This window comes from Euprymna scolopes, chromosome 28 (assembly GCF_053919585.1).
Source record: "Euprymna scolopes isolate OS-2025 chromosome 28, ASM5391958v1, whole genome shotgun sequence".
NCBI classification, from domain to species: Eukaryota; Metazoa; Mollusca; class Cephalopoda; order Sepiida; family Sepiolidae; genus Euprymna; species Euprymna scolopes.
The window spans coordinates 95,727,790-95,747,464 of NC_136509.1; the positions used below are offsets into that span (position 1 = coordinate 95,727,790).

The window sequence follows — 19,675 nt, forward strand, 5'->3', positions numbered from 1 at the left end:
AGATACTAATGTTATGTAATGGATGGCTGGGACCATCCGATACATAACTGAAAAGAAAAACTTCTTAAAAAAAAAAAAAGATAATAAAAGATTTGAAAGGTGGCCATCGAATATCGATTGTCCACCAGTCGAAGTGGCAAAAATAATTACGTCGTAAACAGAGAAATCGGACGACGATGTTTTTGTTTACAAAAGTGAAGGTTGTGGGAAGACGCATTTTTGGCTGAAACGTGACATTCCTTGCACTGCAATGTAAGAACGGAATCTCAATTGAAGCTAGCACGAGTTTGGCAACGCACGTGTATAAATAAATTCAATAGTAGGTCAGCTGAAGAGAAATGGGTTACGATGTCTCTGGGTCAGATGCAGCAATGCATGTGTTAACGAAAACTGAGAAACGTGACCAGGAAATGCGTGATCCATTATCGATAACAGAGTTGATCGACCAGTGGCGTGGAAAATTACCGAGCAAAAACACATGCCAATAAAAAGAGGTGATTTTTGGAGTCCAGCAGAGAAGGAGGAGAGAAAGAGAGAAAGAAAGAAGGAGAGAAGGAGAAGGAGAGAGAGAGACGCCGATAGAAGAGACGTGCGTTGTCGAGAGCATAACGTTTCCCCCCCCCCTCTCCATCACTGAAACAGAAAAGTAAGCCGCACCGTTAATTTGTGAACTGTTAAAAATCTCTATGTACAGAACGAGAAAAATATTTCTTACACAAAATATATTTTTATACAAAAAGCCAGTGTATCTTACATCTTAATTGGAGTGCTGAGTTACGTCTGATTTTTGTGTGCATGTTAATTTTCTTTCAGCCGGCAACGTTGTTATGACAAGCGGTTGACAGCTGACGACAAGTAAGAACAAAATGCACAGTCAAGGGGAAAATAACTCTGCTGTCTTGGCCGTTACTATGGCACCCAGAGTCCTAAACAAAATAGACGATCAATAAAAGTTGGCTGCTAGGTTTGTTGCAGCAGGGAACTTACTAACTACGACCGTTCCCAACCTGGGGTCCTTGCGCAACGTAACACTAAATCTACATGAGTAATAGATTATTTTTATAGAGAAGTAAAGAGATTTATCATTTTGCTATCTAATTAGCAGACGTGTTTGTGATGTTTACTAAAAGGTTTTATTTTTTACAAGGGAAATCACGGTCTGGAGGCCACTCGAGGATAAAAATCAATGAATGCAAGGTGGCAGTGTAGTAATTGTTAATGGTGTAAGTTGGGCACAGGTTGATTATTTAAGGTGATAGTTCAACAAGAACCTGTTTACATTAGACTTTAAGGCGACCATACTGTCATCGGCCGAGAAGCAGTCCAATGGAACAATGTTCCACAAGCGGGGAGTTCTAAGAAAGAAGCTGTATTCGTGGAATCTGCATTTAGATTTAGGCACAAGGAGAGAGTGGGGGAAATTGTTGATAGTGGTTGTAGCTTGTCCCATGTTTTTTTTTATGAAAGTTTGGCAAAGATTGGAGTTCAGACGAGACTTGCCATGAAAATAATGATAGAGCGGATTCAGGTTCGCAACATCTGTTTTGTGGGAAAGAGGCTGCAGAGATGTAAATTAGGTAGACATGCTGAAGAGCAAGACAGTGCGAGAAACAGATAGCTAAGAGACGTAGATGACGTCTTCAATTAATTATTATTCATAGCTAATCAGAACAATTTATACATAATAATTTATAATTTTGTTAATTTTTATTATTATTTTGTTAATTTTTATTTTTTTTTATAATTTTGTTAACTTTTATCTTTTTATAATTTTGTTAACTTTTATCTTTTTATAATTTTGTTAACTTTTATCTTTTTATAATTTTGTTAATTTTTATCTTTTTATAATTTTGTTAACTTTTATCTTTTTATAATTTTGTTAACTTTTATCTTTTTATAATTTTGTTAATTTTTATCTTTTTATAATTTTGTTAATTTTTATCTTTTTATAATTTTGTTAATTTTTATCTTTTTATAATTTTGTTAATTTTTATCTTTTTATAATTTTGTTAATTTTTATCTTTTTATAATTTTGTTAATTTTTATCTTTTTATAATTTTGTTAACTTTTATCTTTTTATAATTTTGTTAATTTTTATCTTTTTATAATTTTGTTAATTTTTATCTTTTTATAATTTTGTTAATTTTTATCTTTTTATAATTTTGTTAATTTTTATCTTTTTATAATTTTGTTAATTTTTATCTTTTTATAATTTTGTTAATTTTTATTTTTTTATAATTTTGTTAACTTTTATCTTTTTATAATTTTGTTAACTTTTATCTTTTTATAATTTTGTTAATTTTTATCTTTTTATAATTTTGTTAATTTTTATCTTTTTATAATTTTGTTAACTTTTATCTTTTTATAATTTTGTTAACTTTTATCTTTTTATAATTTTGTTAACTTTTATCTTTTTATAATCTTGTTAACTTTTATCTTTTTATAATTTTGTTAACTTTTATCTTTTTATAATTTTGTTAATTTTTATTTTTTTATAATTTTGTTAACTTTTATCTTTTTATAATTTTGTTAACTTTTATCTTTTTATAATTTTGTTAACTTTTATCTTTTTATAATCTTGTTAACTTTTATCTTTTTATAATTTTGTTAACTTTTATCTTTTTATAATTTTGTTAACTTTTATCTTTTTATAATTTTGTTAACTTTTATCTTTTTATAATTTTGTTAACTTTTATCTTTTTATAATTTTGTTAATTTTTATTTTTTTATAATTTTGTTAATTTTTATCTTTTTATAATTTTGTTAATTTTTATCTTTTTATAATTTTGTTAACTTTTATCTTTTTATAATTTTGTTAACTTTTATCTTTTTATAATTTTGTTAACTTTTATCTTTTTATAATTTTTTTAACTTTTATCTTTTTATAATTTTGTTAACTTTTATCTTTTTATAATTTTGTTAACTTTTATCTTTTTATAATTTTGTTAACTTTTATCTTTTTATAATTTTGTTAACTTTTATCTTTTTATAATTTTGTTAATTTTTATTTTTTTATAATTTTGTTAATTTTTATCTTTTTATAATTTTGTTAATTTTTATCTTTTTATAATTTTGTTAACTTTTATCTTTTTATAATTTTGTTAACTTTTATCTTTTTATAATTTTGTTAACTTTTATCTTTTTATAATTTTGTTAACTTTTATCTTTTTATAATTTTGTTAACTTTTATCTTTTTATAATTTTGTTAACTTTTATCTTTTTATAATTTTGTTAACTTTTATCTTTTTATAATTTTGTTAACTTTTATCTTTTTATAATTTTGTTAACTTTTATCTTTTTATAATTTTGTTAACTTTTATTTTTTTATAATTTTGTTAACTTTTATCTTTTTATAATTTTGTTAATTTTTATTTTTTTATAATTTTGTTAATTTTTATCTTTTTATAATTTTGTTAATTTTTATCTTTTTATAATTTTGTTAATTTTTATCTTTTTATAATTTTGTTAACTTTTATCTTTTTATAATTTTGTTAACTTTTATCTTTTTATAATTTTGTTAACTTTTATCTTTTTATAATTTTGTTAACTTTTATCTTTTTATAATTTTGTTAACTTTTATCTTTTTATAATTTTGTTAATTTTTATTTTTTTATAATTTTGTTAATTTTTATCTTTTTATAATTTTGTTAATTTTTATCTTTTTATAATTTTGTTAACTTTTATCTTTTTATAATTTTGTTAACTTTTATCTTTTTATAATTTTGTTAACTTTTATCTTTTTATAATTTTGTTAATTTTTATTTTTTTATAATTTTGTTAACTTTTATCTTTTTATAATTTTGTTAATTTTTATCTTTTTATAATTTTGTTAACTTTTATCTTTTTATAATTTTGTTAATTTTTATCTTTTTATAATTTTGTTAACTTTTATCTTTTTATAATTTTGTCAACTTTTATTTTTTTATAATTTTGTTAACTTTTATCTTTTTATAATTTTGTTAACTTTTATCTTTTTATAATTTTGTTAACTTTTATCTTTTTATAATCTTGTTAACTTTTATCTTTTTATAATTTTGTTAACTTTTATCTTTTTATAATTTTGTTAACTTTTATTTTTTTATAATTTTGTCAACTTTTATTTTTTTATAATTTTGTTAACTTTTATTTTTTTATAATTTTGTTAACTTTTATCTTTTTATAATTTTGTTAATTTTTATCTTTTTATAATCTTGTTAACTTTTATCTTTTTATAATTTTGTTAACTTTTATCTTTTTATAATCTTGTTAACTTTTATCTTTTTATAATTTTGTTAACTTTTATCTTTTTATAATTTTGTTAATTTTTATCTTTTTATAATTTTGTTAACTTTTATCTTTTTATAATTTTGTTAACTTTTATCTTTTTATAATTTTGTTAACTTTTATTTTTTTATAATTTTGTCAACTTTTATCTTTTTATAATTTTGTTAATTTTTATTTTTTTATAATTTTGTTAACTTTTATCTTTTTATAATTTTGTTAACTTTTATCTTTTTATAATTTTGTTAATTTTTATGTTTTTATAATTTTGCTAATCTTTATTTTTTAAAATAATGTCGTTCTCTTCTATTTTATTTCAATAAATTGCTTCACAATAGAAATACTTAATAATAAAAGTAAAGGAACCGATTTGCCTTGTCACCGCTTCTGGTAGCAAGCATGCAGGAAGTTAGGAAGGACATTAGCAGACTACAACCCAATTTCCTAAGCTTATCATCATCATCATTATTATATCCAATTTAATGCTTGTTTTATACGTTGGCATGTATTTCATCACTTATATTAATTGACTTCCAAACCAACTTATCTTTGGCCAGGTCCTCATTTATCCCACTCTTCCTTAAATCTATCCTTATGACTTCTCTTTTCTGTGAAATGACTTTGCTACTTCAACTATTCTACATCTAATGATCCAAGCACTGTCATCTATACTATCAATGTGACCATACCATCAAAGTCTCCTGTTCTGCATTCCTCCCTGTACTATCCAGATTTAATTTTCCTCTGAAGTCGTCACATCCATCATATTATTCTCGTATCATTTATCTAACCCTTCCCCCCCCCTCTCTCTCTGCAACTCGTATCCTTAATCCTCACCAGGTAGGTTTCACTTTCATACATCATCACAGTGCATACATACGTTTCCCAGATTCTTCCCTTTGTCAACAGTGGTAACACTCTGCTGGTTAATAATGACAAAAATTCTTAACTCTTGCTATCACGCTTGCACCTGTGCCTGTTTGTGCTTCAACAGATATCACAAATAACAAAACTTTTGAACAACCTCAATAACTTTCCATCCATCCATCCATAGCCCTTGAGCCCCTGGAGGGGCATAGGCCATCTACAACTTTTGTAGATGTTTTTGTAGCGAGGAGTTCTTTTTACAGGGTGAGGGTGCTGGCCCCATGCCCAACCTTCCTAGGAGGTACATACAGCGCCTAGCCTTACCAAATGGTCACACATCTGGTACTGGCCAGGCTCAACGTTGCTTAACTTCAGCAATCTGGTGAGAACCGGTGTGTCAACGTGATTGTGCCGTACTCCTCATTTGCCATCCAAATATACTTTGTCCGCAGTTCATAATCGTCTTTGTTGTCTTCGATTTCTTGCATGCAAACTGATCATCGTCTTGAAAACTATCTGAATTCCAACGCATAAAATGATAAAAATCTATCGGTGAAGGCAATAATAATTACAAAAAAAAACAAAAATAAAAACGTTTGGTTCGATTCATAGCTAATAAACCCTTTTTAGGTTGTTTAATTCTGAGATACAATGCCTGTTGTATACAATTAATAGAATACAAGTTGCTATTTTTTTACCAAGAGTTGGGGAGGGAGAGATTATGGGTTCATGCCTTTCTCAACATTAGTAAATGATGACTAGGGCTATGGCAACAGAATATTCTTATTGTTTTGACTCTCTAGTATATATCCGACACAGACACAACCACATCACTCTATATAAAAGCATATAAGATATCAACAGATACACACTTGAGAGTCAAAACAATGAAAAGAATATGCTGTTGTCATAGCTGTAATGATGACAATAGATTTGATAAGGTTTCAATTTGGTATCCATTTGGCAACTCGTAAAACCCTTGATTGCAAAAAGGAAAGAACTTTAATGCCTATTGAAGAGAACTTGAGTGTCTAATGTCTCTCCGTACAGTACAATCTGGGGATAATTTTCACTACAAGTAAACCATTACTAAATATTAAAAATGGCATAGTATTTTCCAGCCCAAATAAGATCTCCTCGGTATGACTAACCAACACTGGGTTTTACAAGAAATGGTGCACTTTCTCCAAGTGATGTTACCTCAAGTAACAGTACGAAGCTGGATACAGAGGTTTATTTGTCAGGAAAACCTGGCATGAAGATACTTTTATCTAAAAGTAAACCCTGACTAAATATTCAAAATCACATAATATTCGCAGCCCAAATAAGATCTCTTCAATATGGCTAACCCACACTGGCTTTTACAAAGAATACTGTACCTTTTCCGAGTAATGTTACATCACGTAAAAGCACCAGACTAGATGAATTTTTGTCCTGGAATCCAGTAAGACCAAGAGACCACAAGAAAAATATACTATAACATATTTAAATTGTCAATTGAGGAGAGGAAAATTACTTTACCAATTTCTTTACTAACTCGGTGTTTGAGCTGTAAAAGAGAATTTTAATGGAATATTCAAATATGCATCTCATATAGAGATGAAGTGTTTGAGAACTTTGATTGCAGTACTATCAAAAAAAAAAAAAAAAAAAAAATTTTTTTTTTTTATATATATATACAGTTGATAGAGTTTTAATGTTAAAAATGAAAGATAGAAAAGTGTAAGAATAAAAAAAAAGCTGCGCATGTGTGGTCCCCCTCTTGTGCTGCATGTGAGATGCCACCACAAAAAATAGTGAAGAAATGATAAATATGAGAAGGGTGAAGGGTCAACGTTGCCTTCACATTTTTGCCAAGTTTCAGAAAAATCTAATGGATCGAGCAAAAGTTATGGGGTAAAAAGTGTATTTTTTTTTGCAATTTTGGGGCATCTGTGACCCCTTTTGAGCTTCTGGGAACACTGAATCCCAGTGAAGATGGATAAACGATGCAGTTTCTGGCCTTAAGGCATGTATATTTGAATTCAGCACGAATGGAAAACTACTATATAGGTATACATATCAAGTTCTTTAGTAATATGAAAAAAAGAGCTTCAAAAAGACATGTTTTTTAGCCTTAAAAGTCCAAAAAGTGTCATTTTCGGCCATTTTTGACCGTTTGAGCCCCTGGGGATGCCAAATCGCAGTGTAACTGGATAATGGTGCAGTTTCAGGCCTTAACACATGTATATTTGAGTTGACTACCATGAAAAACCACTATATAGTCAGACATATCAAGTTTTTGTTTAGAAATATGAAAAAAGAGCCACAAAGAGGCGTTTTTAGCACTGAAAATCCCCAGCGACGCGAACCAAAATTTTGCCAGGGTCACCCATACTGAACAATGGGCTCAACATTTTGGCCAAGTTTCAAAAAAGTCTAATGGATGGACAAAAGTTATGGGGCAAAATGTGTTATTTTTGGCTATTTTAGGACATTTTTTTACCTCTTTTGAGCCCCTGGGGGTGCAACGGGAATTTTTGTAAAAAACACAACAGCGGAGTTACTATCTTTAAGAATATATCAGAGAAAATTGACCACATCCTGTCTGCTCATCCCGCAGCTAACATTCACATTTGCGATGATTTCAATGTTCATAATGTGGAATGGCTGACTCAAAGAAGACTGATGATGAGGGGAGGTTCTGTCATGATTTCTCCATTGCCTATGACCTCACTCAGATTGTTCGCAAGCCCACCTGCATGCCCGATACTACCGGTCAGTACGCAAGCCTTCTAAACCTTTTTCTCTCCACTTCCCCTGAGCTATGCTCATGTGCCTTTCTATCTCCTCTGGGATCCTCCGACCACTCTTCTGTTATATCAGTTAAGATAAAAATGAAATATAATAAGTCTACAGATGTACCTCTCCACCGTACTGTATACCGATACTCTATGGCTGACTGGGATAGCTTCCGTACATTCATATCTGATCTACCTCTGCATTCCATGTTTAAAAAGGATGTGTCCTCTATAGTATCAGATCTGACTAAATGGTTACTTGTAGGCATAGACCAATTCATACCATCCAAAAAATTCCAACAAAAACCTAACAGCCAGCCATGGTTCTCCCCTGAATGTGCTGCTGCCAACACGCACAGAAATCACTTTTTCCATAACTACCAACGTAATAGATGCACTGAGACTAAAGCTGCTTTCAGGACCTCCAGTAACCACTGTAAAAGAGTAATAAAAAATGCAAGAGAGCTATATGCTCAATCCGTTAAATCCAAAGTAGCTGAGCACCGGCTTGGTTCTCACCAGTTCTGGCAAATAGCAAATAGGATCCTGAACAGAAGTGTGCGTTCTATCCCAACCATTATCAATGGACCAGAGGTCATCTCGTCAGCATCAGACAAGGCCAGACTATTTGCCAAGAACTTTGCAGCTAATTCTACCCTATGCGACGAAGGCCATCAAATCCCCGTATTTCCTCCTATAACACACAACACGCTAGGTAACATACAAATATCTGTGCGTGAGGTCGGCAAGCTAATCAAGAATCTTGATTCCAGTAAAGCAACTGGCCCTGACGGCATTCCAATTATAGTGTTGAAAAAGCTTCGACCAGAATTTCCCCCATACTTACAAAACTCTTTAAGCGTTGCCTTAATGAGAAGTGCTTTCCAACACCCTGGAAAACCTCATCAGTATGCCCTATATTTAAGAATTCGGGTGATAAGTCATCTCCCTCTCAATACAGACCAATAAGTCTCCTGAGTGTCATGAGTAAGTTGCTGGAATGCATATTAAATAGAGAAGTAGTCAACCACCTCAGCAGAAATAACCTTCTTAGTGACACGCAATATGGTTTCCGTTCTGCTAGATCTACAGCAGACATGCTAACGGTTATATCTCATAGGATTACCGAATCATTCAACAAAGGCTTCCTTTCTAGGGCAATTGCTCTTGGCATATCAAAGGCCTTAGATAAGGTATGGCATAAAGGCGTATTTCACAAAATTTCCAGCTACGTTATAAATGAAAATGTCTTCTCAATCATTAAATCATTTCTCTCTGATAGGTTCATAAGAGGAGTGATTGATGGGAAGAAGTCAGAGGCCCACAGTATTAATGCTGGAGTCCCTCAGGGGTCCATCCTGGGCCCAACTCTCTTCCTGATCTACATCAATGATCTCCCAAAACACATACTAAAATCCTTCATTGACATCTATGCTGATGACACGACCATCTATGGCAACATATCAAAGGCCGTAAATGACAATGTTCTCTCTGATTCTCTCTCCTCAGATCTTGAGCGCGTGGTACAGTGGGGGAAGAGGTGGCTGGTTACCTTTAATGCATTTAAGACAAAGCTCCTATCATTACATCATAAACGCTCTGATCCCCCTCTGGCATCAACTGAAATGAATGGCTCTCATCTAGGGGAGGCTCCATGTTTTGATAAGCTTCTGGGTTTGACCTTTACTCCTGATCTGAAATGGAACACATACATCAAGTCTGTGGCCAAGATCGCTGGGAAAATGGTGGGATCCTTCTACCGCTCCAGAAGATATCTCACTAATGAAGCAATTCTCTATCTTTATAAAAGCCAAGTACGTCCAAGGATGGAGTACTGTTGCCACATCTGGGCAGGAGCTGCTAAAAACAGCCTATCCTGTCTTGACAGAGTACAAAATAGACTTTATGGATTGGTGGGGGATGCGTTTTCTCTTCCCTGCAACCTCTCTCCCACAGAAGAGACGTTGCGAGCATGTCTCTGTTTTATCGTCATTTCCATGGCAAGTGCTCGTCTGAGCTCCATTCTCTGCCCCCCCCTTGCCAATCTTTCATGAAAAACACCCGACGCTGAAACCACTGTCAATAATTTTCCCCACTCTTTATCCGTGCCTAAATCAAAACGTAGATTCCATGAACAAAACTTCTTGCTTAGAACTGCACGCCTGTGGAACTCTCTGCCGCTTGCCTGTTTCCCTCCCAACTTCAACTTGGATGTCTTCAAGTCCAACACAAACAAATTCCTGATGAACCGCCCCCTTAAGTAATGACACTTTATCAAATTCCAATACTAACTATTACTACGATACTATCTTTGATTACTGTACACACAATAACCCTTATCCCAGAGTTGCTTCTGGGCCTTGATAAGCGGTGACCTCCATGTAAAAAAAAAAAAAAAATTTTTTACTGTGCACATTTATTTAATGAAATACAATTTGTAGCAAAATTTCAGGAAAAACTAATGGACGGTTATCTGACAATAGTCCGGACTAACAGATGCACGGACGCCACTGAAAACATAGGTCTCTCTCCAATAAATCAGGCGACCAAAAAAGTTCATTTAACAAATCCAAGTCGCACCTACCTTTCAACTGTTTCACTGCTTCTAAATTCGAAGCATCCAGGCGTAAAGTTGAAAGTTGCACCAGTTTTAGTTCCCCTTCAGCTTCCATTTTACTAACACTAGAGATTTTTTCCAGCATTTTTTCGGTCTGTTTTACAAAAGGAAAAAAAAATTAAAATAACAACAAAAAAAGTAACACTTTTATAATTTGGAAGAAATTATAACAGATAAAAAAATATCAAAAGGAGAAAATTATCATTTGAATTCCCCAGGTTAAGCTTGTTTTCATTTTGGCACTTTTGTAATAGTGATGCAACCATTTCAATATTCCCCCAATTCCGATACAAGTAACGATTTTTTTTTTTTTCAAAATTCCTGATTCTGATACAGTTACTGATTCTAATTTTTTAAAAACCTCTAAACATTTTGCTCTAGAATTGTTATTTTTTTTATTTTTTTTTTTTTTCCAAATTACTGTAAAAACACACGTAATATGTGCATATATTTTTGCAAACATAAGACATGTGGTAGTAATTTTACTGATAGTTTTGGGAGAAAAAAAAAAAAAGATCAATACTTTTCATTTCATCATCATTAGTAACAGCAAAAGGAAATTTAAGTTTTAAATAAAAATAAACCAAATCAAAACAATGAAAAGAATTGTTTTGGAAATCGGAAATTAGGACAAATCTTTAAAGATTCCGATATCACAAAAGTTTTGATTCTTTTTAATTCCTTATTCGATTAATCGTTCCAATATTATTCATCAATAAAAGTATTCGACCCGTAATAAGACAATACCTGTCACAGGGTAGGTAAAGTTCCAGAAACCAAACAGTTTTACACCACTTTTATATCTCTTTACGGAAATTATAATCAAGATACAATGCTGCTAAACCTTATGTCTAGAAGCCTTATTCTAATTTGGATCAAAATCCATTACATAATTTTTATTCTAGCATATGTCTAAAATGTAAGGCTTTAACTTTAGAAATTAAAAATCAGGATCTTGCTTGATTGATTTTTAATGACTATTTTTTGGTATCTAATGACTATGAACCAAAGACAATGCAAATCTGCAATATTTAAATTTTCAAATGAGAAGTTGCACTTATATTTCACTTTCATAAAATCTATTCAAAATACTGTATAAAAACTAAATTCAGAGAATATTTACTGAGATTTAAAATTTCATGAAAATCAAAGGCATGTAAATTTTCCAGAAGAGCCCCATTCCACTTTTTACAAAACTAATAAAATATATGTGCTTTTTTTTTTTTTTTTTTTTTTTTTTTTTTTTTTTTTTAACCTAAAGCATTATGGGAATAGACATTTGGTTGTAATCATTTGTTTTTGTTTTGTTTCTTTTACAGTTATAAAGTTTATTTTGACAAGTGATTTTTTTTTCTTTTTGCAGTTACATTGCTTTTTTGGACCAAGCAGGGAATAAGAACTCTGGCCGGCTTCATTTGGAAAAAGACAGATTTCAGGTGACACTGGTTTAACTTTCACCTTGATACATTTGAATGGATTTTCACAACCAAGAGTGCGTTTTTTTTTTTAATATATTTACACAACTTAAATTAATTTTTGGATTGATATTTTTATTCTAAAAAATAAAATAAAAATAAATAATAACGAGTTATATTATTTATTTGCAACCCAAATAGATTTTTTTTTATGGAGACTGCATTCATTTACAATTCTTTTTAAATAAAACAATTTAAATCAAAATTTGGATTGATATTTTCATTTTAAAAGTAAATAAATAAAAATGAATAAATAATGACGAGTTATATTATTTATTCGCAACCAAAATTGATTTTTTCATGGAGACTGCGTTCATTTAGAAATTTTTTTTTTTTAAACTATTTAAACCAAAATTTGGATTGATATTTTTATTTTAAAAATTAATAATGAGTTATATTATTTATTTACAACCAAAATTGATTTTTTCAAGGAAAGTGCGTTCATTTACAATTTTTTTTAATAAAACTATTCAAACCAAAATTTGGATTAATATTTTTTTCCAAATGAAGACTTACAATTAAAAAGTTAATTTTTAGGATATTCGGACCTGTTTTGGATGAAGATCACATTTTAAATTTTCTCTGGCAAGTAGTTGTTGTTTACAAGTAAAAAATGGGCACTTGTAAAGTTTAATGAAGACATTAAAAAATGAAAATATCAAAAAAAAAAAAAAAAGGTTATATTGTACATATCCGTTATGGAACAAAGTTCTCTGAAAAAAATTTCACTTAATTTCATCAAGTAGTTTTTGTTTACAGCGAAAAACCAATTTGTTATGATACTGAGCAAAAGGTTTGATTTTTAGGAAGAAAAGCTAGTAATAAAGATGGGGAGGGAGTGTCAGCACTTTCCATGGAGTTATCTCCCCGTGGCGTGTTAAAAATTTCCATAATGGCTGACTTCAACGCGCTCTAATAAAAACATGTCTTTTTGCTGTAAAAAAAAAAAAAAAAAAAAACACTCGATCAAATTAAATGAAAATTTTTCCCGGAGATCTTCAGTCCAAAACGGATATGTACAATATAACCTTTTTTTGATATTTTCATTTAAAAATTTCTTGATTAAACTGTACAAGTACCAAAAAATGAAGATAAAAACAAGTAAATCTGGCCTAGAGGTACCATCTGCAAAAGAAAACTTTTTTCTTTTTTTTTTATGGGGGAGGATTCAAATCTGCTTTTTTTTTTTTTGTATTTATATATTTACAAAACTTTTTTGGTTGTTACCATTTACAAACCTTATTTTGGCGAGTGATTTTTTTTTTTTTTTTTGAGAAAAGAAAGAAAATGAGAAAGAATAAAGTAAAAGCATTCAGAAAGGAGAAAAAGAAAGAAATTGGGGGTGGGGGGTTAAATAATGTAGGCACAGATTAAGTTCAACATCTGAAGCTACTAATAATCTCTTCCATATGGTTATGAGGCACACAATTTTGAAATATATGAAATAGAAATGATTTTTTGTAAAAACGTTATAATATTACGCTAAGATTTGAGGGTAATTTTATATCTTCAAACAGATGATTATTGAAACAGAAATTTTGTAGCAATTCCCATGATGCTCAACCAGAAACTACTGCATGATTCAGACTTTATTCACCAAATGCCAACACAGTAGTACTTCTATTCATTGAGAAAAGTGACAATTTTCGAAAAACCCGTAAATATTTTATATTGACGTTAAACAGTGAATAACGGCAAACATTATTAGGGAGAAGGGGGTGAGGAGTCCATAAAATAGAAAACTGTGGCCGCTTCTGGTAATATCTGTGCTCCAAATACGAAGCTGGACACACACTCTAAATTTGAAAATAACTGTATTTCTTTTATTTCTGTTTTTATCATTAAATTCAGTAATTTATTTACGTTTTACTTTTTCATCATTTATAAACATTGTTTAGTAATGATAATTATTTTCAAGCCAATATTTGTCAGTTTATATGCTTACAACATCAAAATATTTTCCATACTTATAACGCTTTCTTTTTGGATTTTTAAAATATTTTGGATACTTGTATAGAATTTGAAACAAACTTTAAAATGAATGACCTACACGCACTGTGCTAAAACAATAAGGTTATCATTTAACTGCTCATTATAAAACGTTTCATGGAATTTCTACCTAATTGCCTTTTCCGAGCAATGTCGAAACATGGATAGCTAGTACAAAATTAAAAAAAAAACTGCTAATTAAATTACAATTTTGAAAAAGATGCAACTTCATTTCACTATAAAGATGTTTAACTTTCAACCTTTTTTTTTCAAACTTCTTCATCTAGAATACTTTTGATAGTTTTTGTTGCTTCATCATTTTTTTTTTTTTTTTCATCTTTTGTGCTAGTTGGTGAATTCTTATTTTAATTGATTGGTTGGTTGGTTGGTTGTTTGTTTTTGTTTTATGGCATATCAACCCTTTTCAGGTTATTTAATGCCGAATCCAGTGATTTTGAAGAAAATTTTTTTGATAGAATATGTTTGCTTTTTTCAAGTCGGTTTCTATTTAACCCATAGTTGGGACCCTAACAGGTACTACTACTCCGGGTCAGGGTGAACCTGGGAGCTATGGCAATTAAGGGGTGGCTCCACACTCCCCAAAGCCTGCAAACTGGGGCCTCACCATAGTTTTAGGTCATATCCAGGACAAATTTTAATTGACATAATGGAGGTAAGAAGTGCCTTCAATAAGTTTCCAGACTTTTTTGTACAAGCATTTAAAATTGTTAATCTCTTAAAAATTCAGTATGCTATTGCAATACATAGTATGAGATGATACCAATTTTTATGATTTCAGGTTCAAATGAACTGCTACAGCAAGAACTGGAATACACCCTACTAAAGACGGATTATCACAGCTGGTGAATTTCAAAAATGCAATTTGGATATGAGGACACTTAAGAAGAACAATATGCAATAAAATTTGTTTTAAAATTGGAAAAAATGCCATAGAAACATAGAATGCTTCAGACTGCTTTTGGACCATCTTACATGAATCGAGTATCAGTTTTGGAGTGACATAAGAGATTCAAGGAAGGCAGGGAGTTTGTGAGGAATGCTGAGAGATATGGGAGGAGTAAGGAAGTCAGAACATCAGAGTTGATTGGCCAAATAAAGACTTTCATGGATAAGAACAATCATGTGTCTATAGAGACATTAAGAGTACGATACAGTGTTGGTTTTTACTGTGAGGAATTATCCAGCTCTGGAATAAAAATAAGTTTCCTCAGTCTAAAAGTCTGACCAAGAATATATGAAGCGTAGTATCAGAACAGATACTACACTTTATTGTAAAACAAATAAAATTAACTGAATTTACCTTGAAATCTGCTACTATCTGTTGGTGATTTAATTTCGTTTTTTCATCAACTGAAAAAAGGAAAAAGAAAAATGCATTAAAAATTCTACCTTCTACAATGTTTTTTTTTAAATTATTTTTAATATCTCAAAAATCATTGCAGAAGCATTCCTTCTTCATCTTGTATGCATTTACATACACAATGCGTGAATTAAAACTTCAGGTTGTTTTATCATGGATGGAAAGATCAATAATAATAGGTTGTTAAATACTGAAGCTGAATGTTTACAGAACAAGATTTTTCTGAAATAGTCTTCCATGTTTTTCACCTTTAAAAAAAAAAAAAATAAAAAAAATAAAAAAATAACTCCTTCTTTGGAAAATTATTTTGCCAGTTAGTCAATTTATATTCTCTTTCTCTTTTTTTTATTTTATTTTATTTTTATAGAAGATCACCACTTATCAAGGCCTGGAGGCCACTTGAGGATAAGGGTTATTGAGTGTACAGTAGTCAATGGGACAATATTGTAGTAATTGTTAGTAGTGGAAATTTGGTAAATTGAATTACTTAAGGGGACAACTCATCAAGAACTTGTTTACATTGGACTTGAAGACGATCATATTGTAGTCAGCTTGAAAGCAGGCAATCAGAAGATAGTTCCACAGGCGTGCAGTTCTAAGAAAGAAGCTTTGTTTATGGAATCTACGTTTACGTTTAGTTACAGATAAAGAGTGGGGGAAATTATTGATAGTGGTTTCAGATAGACGAGTGCAATCACTGTATTTGTTTTCATGAATTCACAATAGTCTAAAAAGCTTTTAGTATTTTTTAAAAAAATATAATAAAATAAAATTTTTTAAATGCAATTTAAATTCCTATAAATTTTGCGTATCACAGAATTAGCACTTGCTTGCATAAGCCGACTTACTGCTAGACAATCCACAATTGCAAAAGGGAATTCAGCTATGTAATAGTGGAAAATAAAAATATCTTCACTCATAGTGTTAAATAGAAAGTGGGGGATCATCAGCTGTTTACCATATAACTGTTTCGGAGATTTAGAAATGCATATTTACACTAGGTAACCAAAAATGTTTTGCCCATTTTTTGGATCAGACATTAAATAAAGTTGAAATCTATACAAAATGTGTGTAGCAATTGATTTCAAATTCGGACAACTGGAAGAAGAAACATCTCACTTCCCTGGGTTTGGATTCATTGAAGCTCCGACATCTATCAACAGAATTTGTAAACATCCACAAAATTATCAAGTATCGGGTTAAGAACAGAAGTATGTATCATATAGCTGTTCTCTGTGTTTAACACGCATGAACATACCTACAAAGTCGGAAAACACAGTAAAACTCACAGGAATTTCAGAAACATTTTTTATCACGTTAAGAATTGCTGAAACATGGAACAAACTGCCTACATCGATCGTTGGCTGCCAAGACACTGCATCATTTAAAACTCTCGTTTCCAACAAAACTAAACCTGATGCCTCCATTCATACACATGCATTTTCAAGATTTATTACACCTGAGCACTATACACAATGATTTCGTTATGGCAATTAATTTAATGCTTATGCGTTTATATTGCAAGCTAGCATCATTATCATATTCAGTTTAATTCCACACACCTCATTTTATTTTCAGTTTTCTTACCATTTTCGTTAAAATAAATAATACTTATTTGTTTATGTCCAAAAAATATGGGTGATCTTTCTAAGATAAAGTACTTCCTGATCTCCTTGGAAGGAGATGCTTGTACCGAATATTTAATTATTGTTAAAAAGTAGACAACAACAATTACAAAATGACGTCTAATATTCTTATTACAATTTAACATATTCAAATCATCTCATGAACAATTGGTCATAACCAATTGTAATCCTAAGTCGACAATAATCTGTATATTATGTTTTCGAACTTTTTAGATGAGGATTAATTATTCATATTATTTGGATTTATCGGACTACTGTTCTCATCTTGAGTGTCATTTTCACAACGTTTCAGGCAATGTAACCTCTAGCGTTCTTCAGGTGTACCTTGTCGAACTTGGGAATCTGCACAGAATTTCAAACAGAACTTTTTATTTAAGCCAGAAGAGGGAAGGCATGCTCTTATGACTGGGTAGAAGTCTTAACTAACCTGTAATTGTATAGTGTTGCCCACATTGAGAATTGAACCTTCAATCTCCAGATGTGTAATTTTTACAACTGAATTTTACCAAATAGCCTATCCATTACACCACGGATCCTTGCACAAGAACAAATCTGCATATTCCTTTTAAGAATTTGACGAACGTTAGCTCATCATCAAAATTTCATCATGATGATTATAAAACAGCTTCAAATAAAACTTTAAATTGTTTCTTTTTGATACGACGCAAGTAAATGCTTAAAAAGAATTCAATTATATCGTACAAATTTCCTTTTTAAGTCTTTACAAAGAGGATTAAAAAAAAAAAAAAAAAAAAAAGATGGTGCCTCAACACGAGACGTTCTCGTTTCTAAATTGCGAACGTGCTTGATAGCAATGAATTTATTCCTGTGAAATAAATGTCCATTTAAAAGCACAAGTTTAGCCATTTTTCGTCTGGCCTTGAAGATCCCGCCAAAAAGTCACCAACAGAGAAAACTGATTAAATCAAAGAAATTTTCAACACAATACACTCAACGCAGGTCAGCCTGACATTTATCAATAGTTTTTTTATTATCAATATTATTATTATTATTATTCACATCATTGCATTTAAAAATGAAGATTAGCAAAGTAAACAAAACAAAACTATCTTTTTTATTTCTTTTTTTAAGAGTAATTTGTATTGTTTATATACGAGCAACCATACTTGATGCTGGCAAGGTGCCAAATTAATAAAATTTATAGATCTATCCCCAACCTACCCCCACTAGCAGCAAAATCACACCCCTTCACCATAGATGGTGGAAGATTTTCTAATCTAATAGCTTGTTAACATTAGAATTTCTGCCAAAAATATTTAAATAAGATTATAATGTTTAATCTTCATAATTTATGGAAATTAGGATCCCAAGCGACACCAGATAACCCTGCTAATCTATAATATAAATCTCACCTGTCTGTTTAAATGCATGTATGTGTGTGTCTGCAAAAAACGTTCAACAGGCGACTTTTCATGAGATCGGTATCATTTTGAAATCTCAGACGACAAATATCAAGAAATTGGCAAAAAACATTAATTCTTTCACTCTCAATTGGGCAGTTTTCTACAAGGAGGGGTCGATTTTTCACAAGCCATTTTTGCAAATCATCATATTGGCTAGATTGTCTAATTTTAACATTCCAAACTTCTGGTCGAGTCATGGAGTAGCAGCAAGATGTCAGATTTTCTTTCACTTTCTTTGCCGCCTTCGTGTCACGGGTTCGAGCCTGCCTGCCTACTATCACTTTTTTTTTTCTCAATACACATCTCCAAACACCCAGGCAACGCCAGGAACACAGGCTAGTAAAATATAAATCCAATTCTAATATTTATGTCATGCAGATTTCTTATTGCGTAATTGTTGTGGTGTCCACCTTATGGATAACAATGAACTCTCTGACTTACTATAAAAACTGGGAGAATATGTCTCTTGGCAGTTATGTACAAGTCATGCCCAATTGGCAATCAGACTGATATATAAACATTTCATTTTATTTTGTGCATCTGTCTTTTTTTTTGTTTAATATATTTTGTTTCCACTATACACCAATTGTGTCTTTCGTCCGGACCCATACCATTTTGACAATTATTAAACAAGAGAAGATAACTCTGTAGGACTCATCACTACTGGCGATTTACTTGACAGCGATGGAAACAAATACATGACCTTCATTAAGCTCAAGTTCAGGATGGTGACTGAGATCCATATTTTGGTTTGGCCTCTCATACAGATTATATGACACAATGGCGGCTTTACAAACTTTTCTAAGAAATTTGGATCATTCGAACTACTGTTCTCATCTTTGAGTATTATTCACGCAATGTTTCGGTCGTCAATGTAATTTCCGATTTTTTTTCAGTACACTTTTTGGTCTCGGTTAATGGAGAAATCCTTTATGACTGATACATTTTTTATTTTTGTTACTATCCTGAGTGCTTCCTTCTAGGGAGCTGTCCCCCCTCCCCCACATTAAAAACTGACCTTATATCTAACTCTTCCCTGCTGGGGAGCCAAGTAAACAAAAAAAAAAAAACTTCCGACATTTTTCAGATGTATCTTGTCAAACTCAGGAATCTGAAGTGAATTTCGAACAGAACATTTTATTTAATTCACAGGAATAGGAGAGGGGGGGGGGGGTAGGATGCTTTTGTTCTTTCAGCTATGACTGAATTTTACCCAGTACTTAATCCACTATCCCC

The 19,675-nt window shown here is 31.0% G+C and overlaps 1 protein-coding gene across 5 annotated transcripts in view; it reads right to left on the reverse strand.

Annotated features, from left to right (window-relative positions):
- The window catches only part of LOC145249741 (uncharacterized), a 216,958-nt gene that overhangs the window by 89,986 nt on the left and 107,297 nt on the right, over positions 1-19,675 (reverse strand). For all 5 annotated transcript variants that reach the window (XM_080111652.1, XM_080111649.1, XM_080111653.1 and 2 more), the window contains exons 5-6: positions 15,310-15,359; positions 10,492-10,618 (exon numbers count right to left, since the gene is read on the reverse strand). In XM_080111652.1, coding sequence (XP_079967778.1) covers positions 10,492-10,618; positions 15,310-15,359 — 177 coding nt within the window. The remainder of the gene's footprint in view (positions 1-10,491; positions 10,619-15,309; positions 15,360-19,675) is intronic.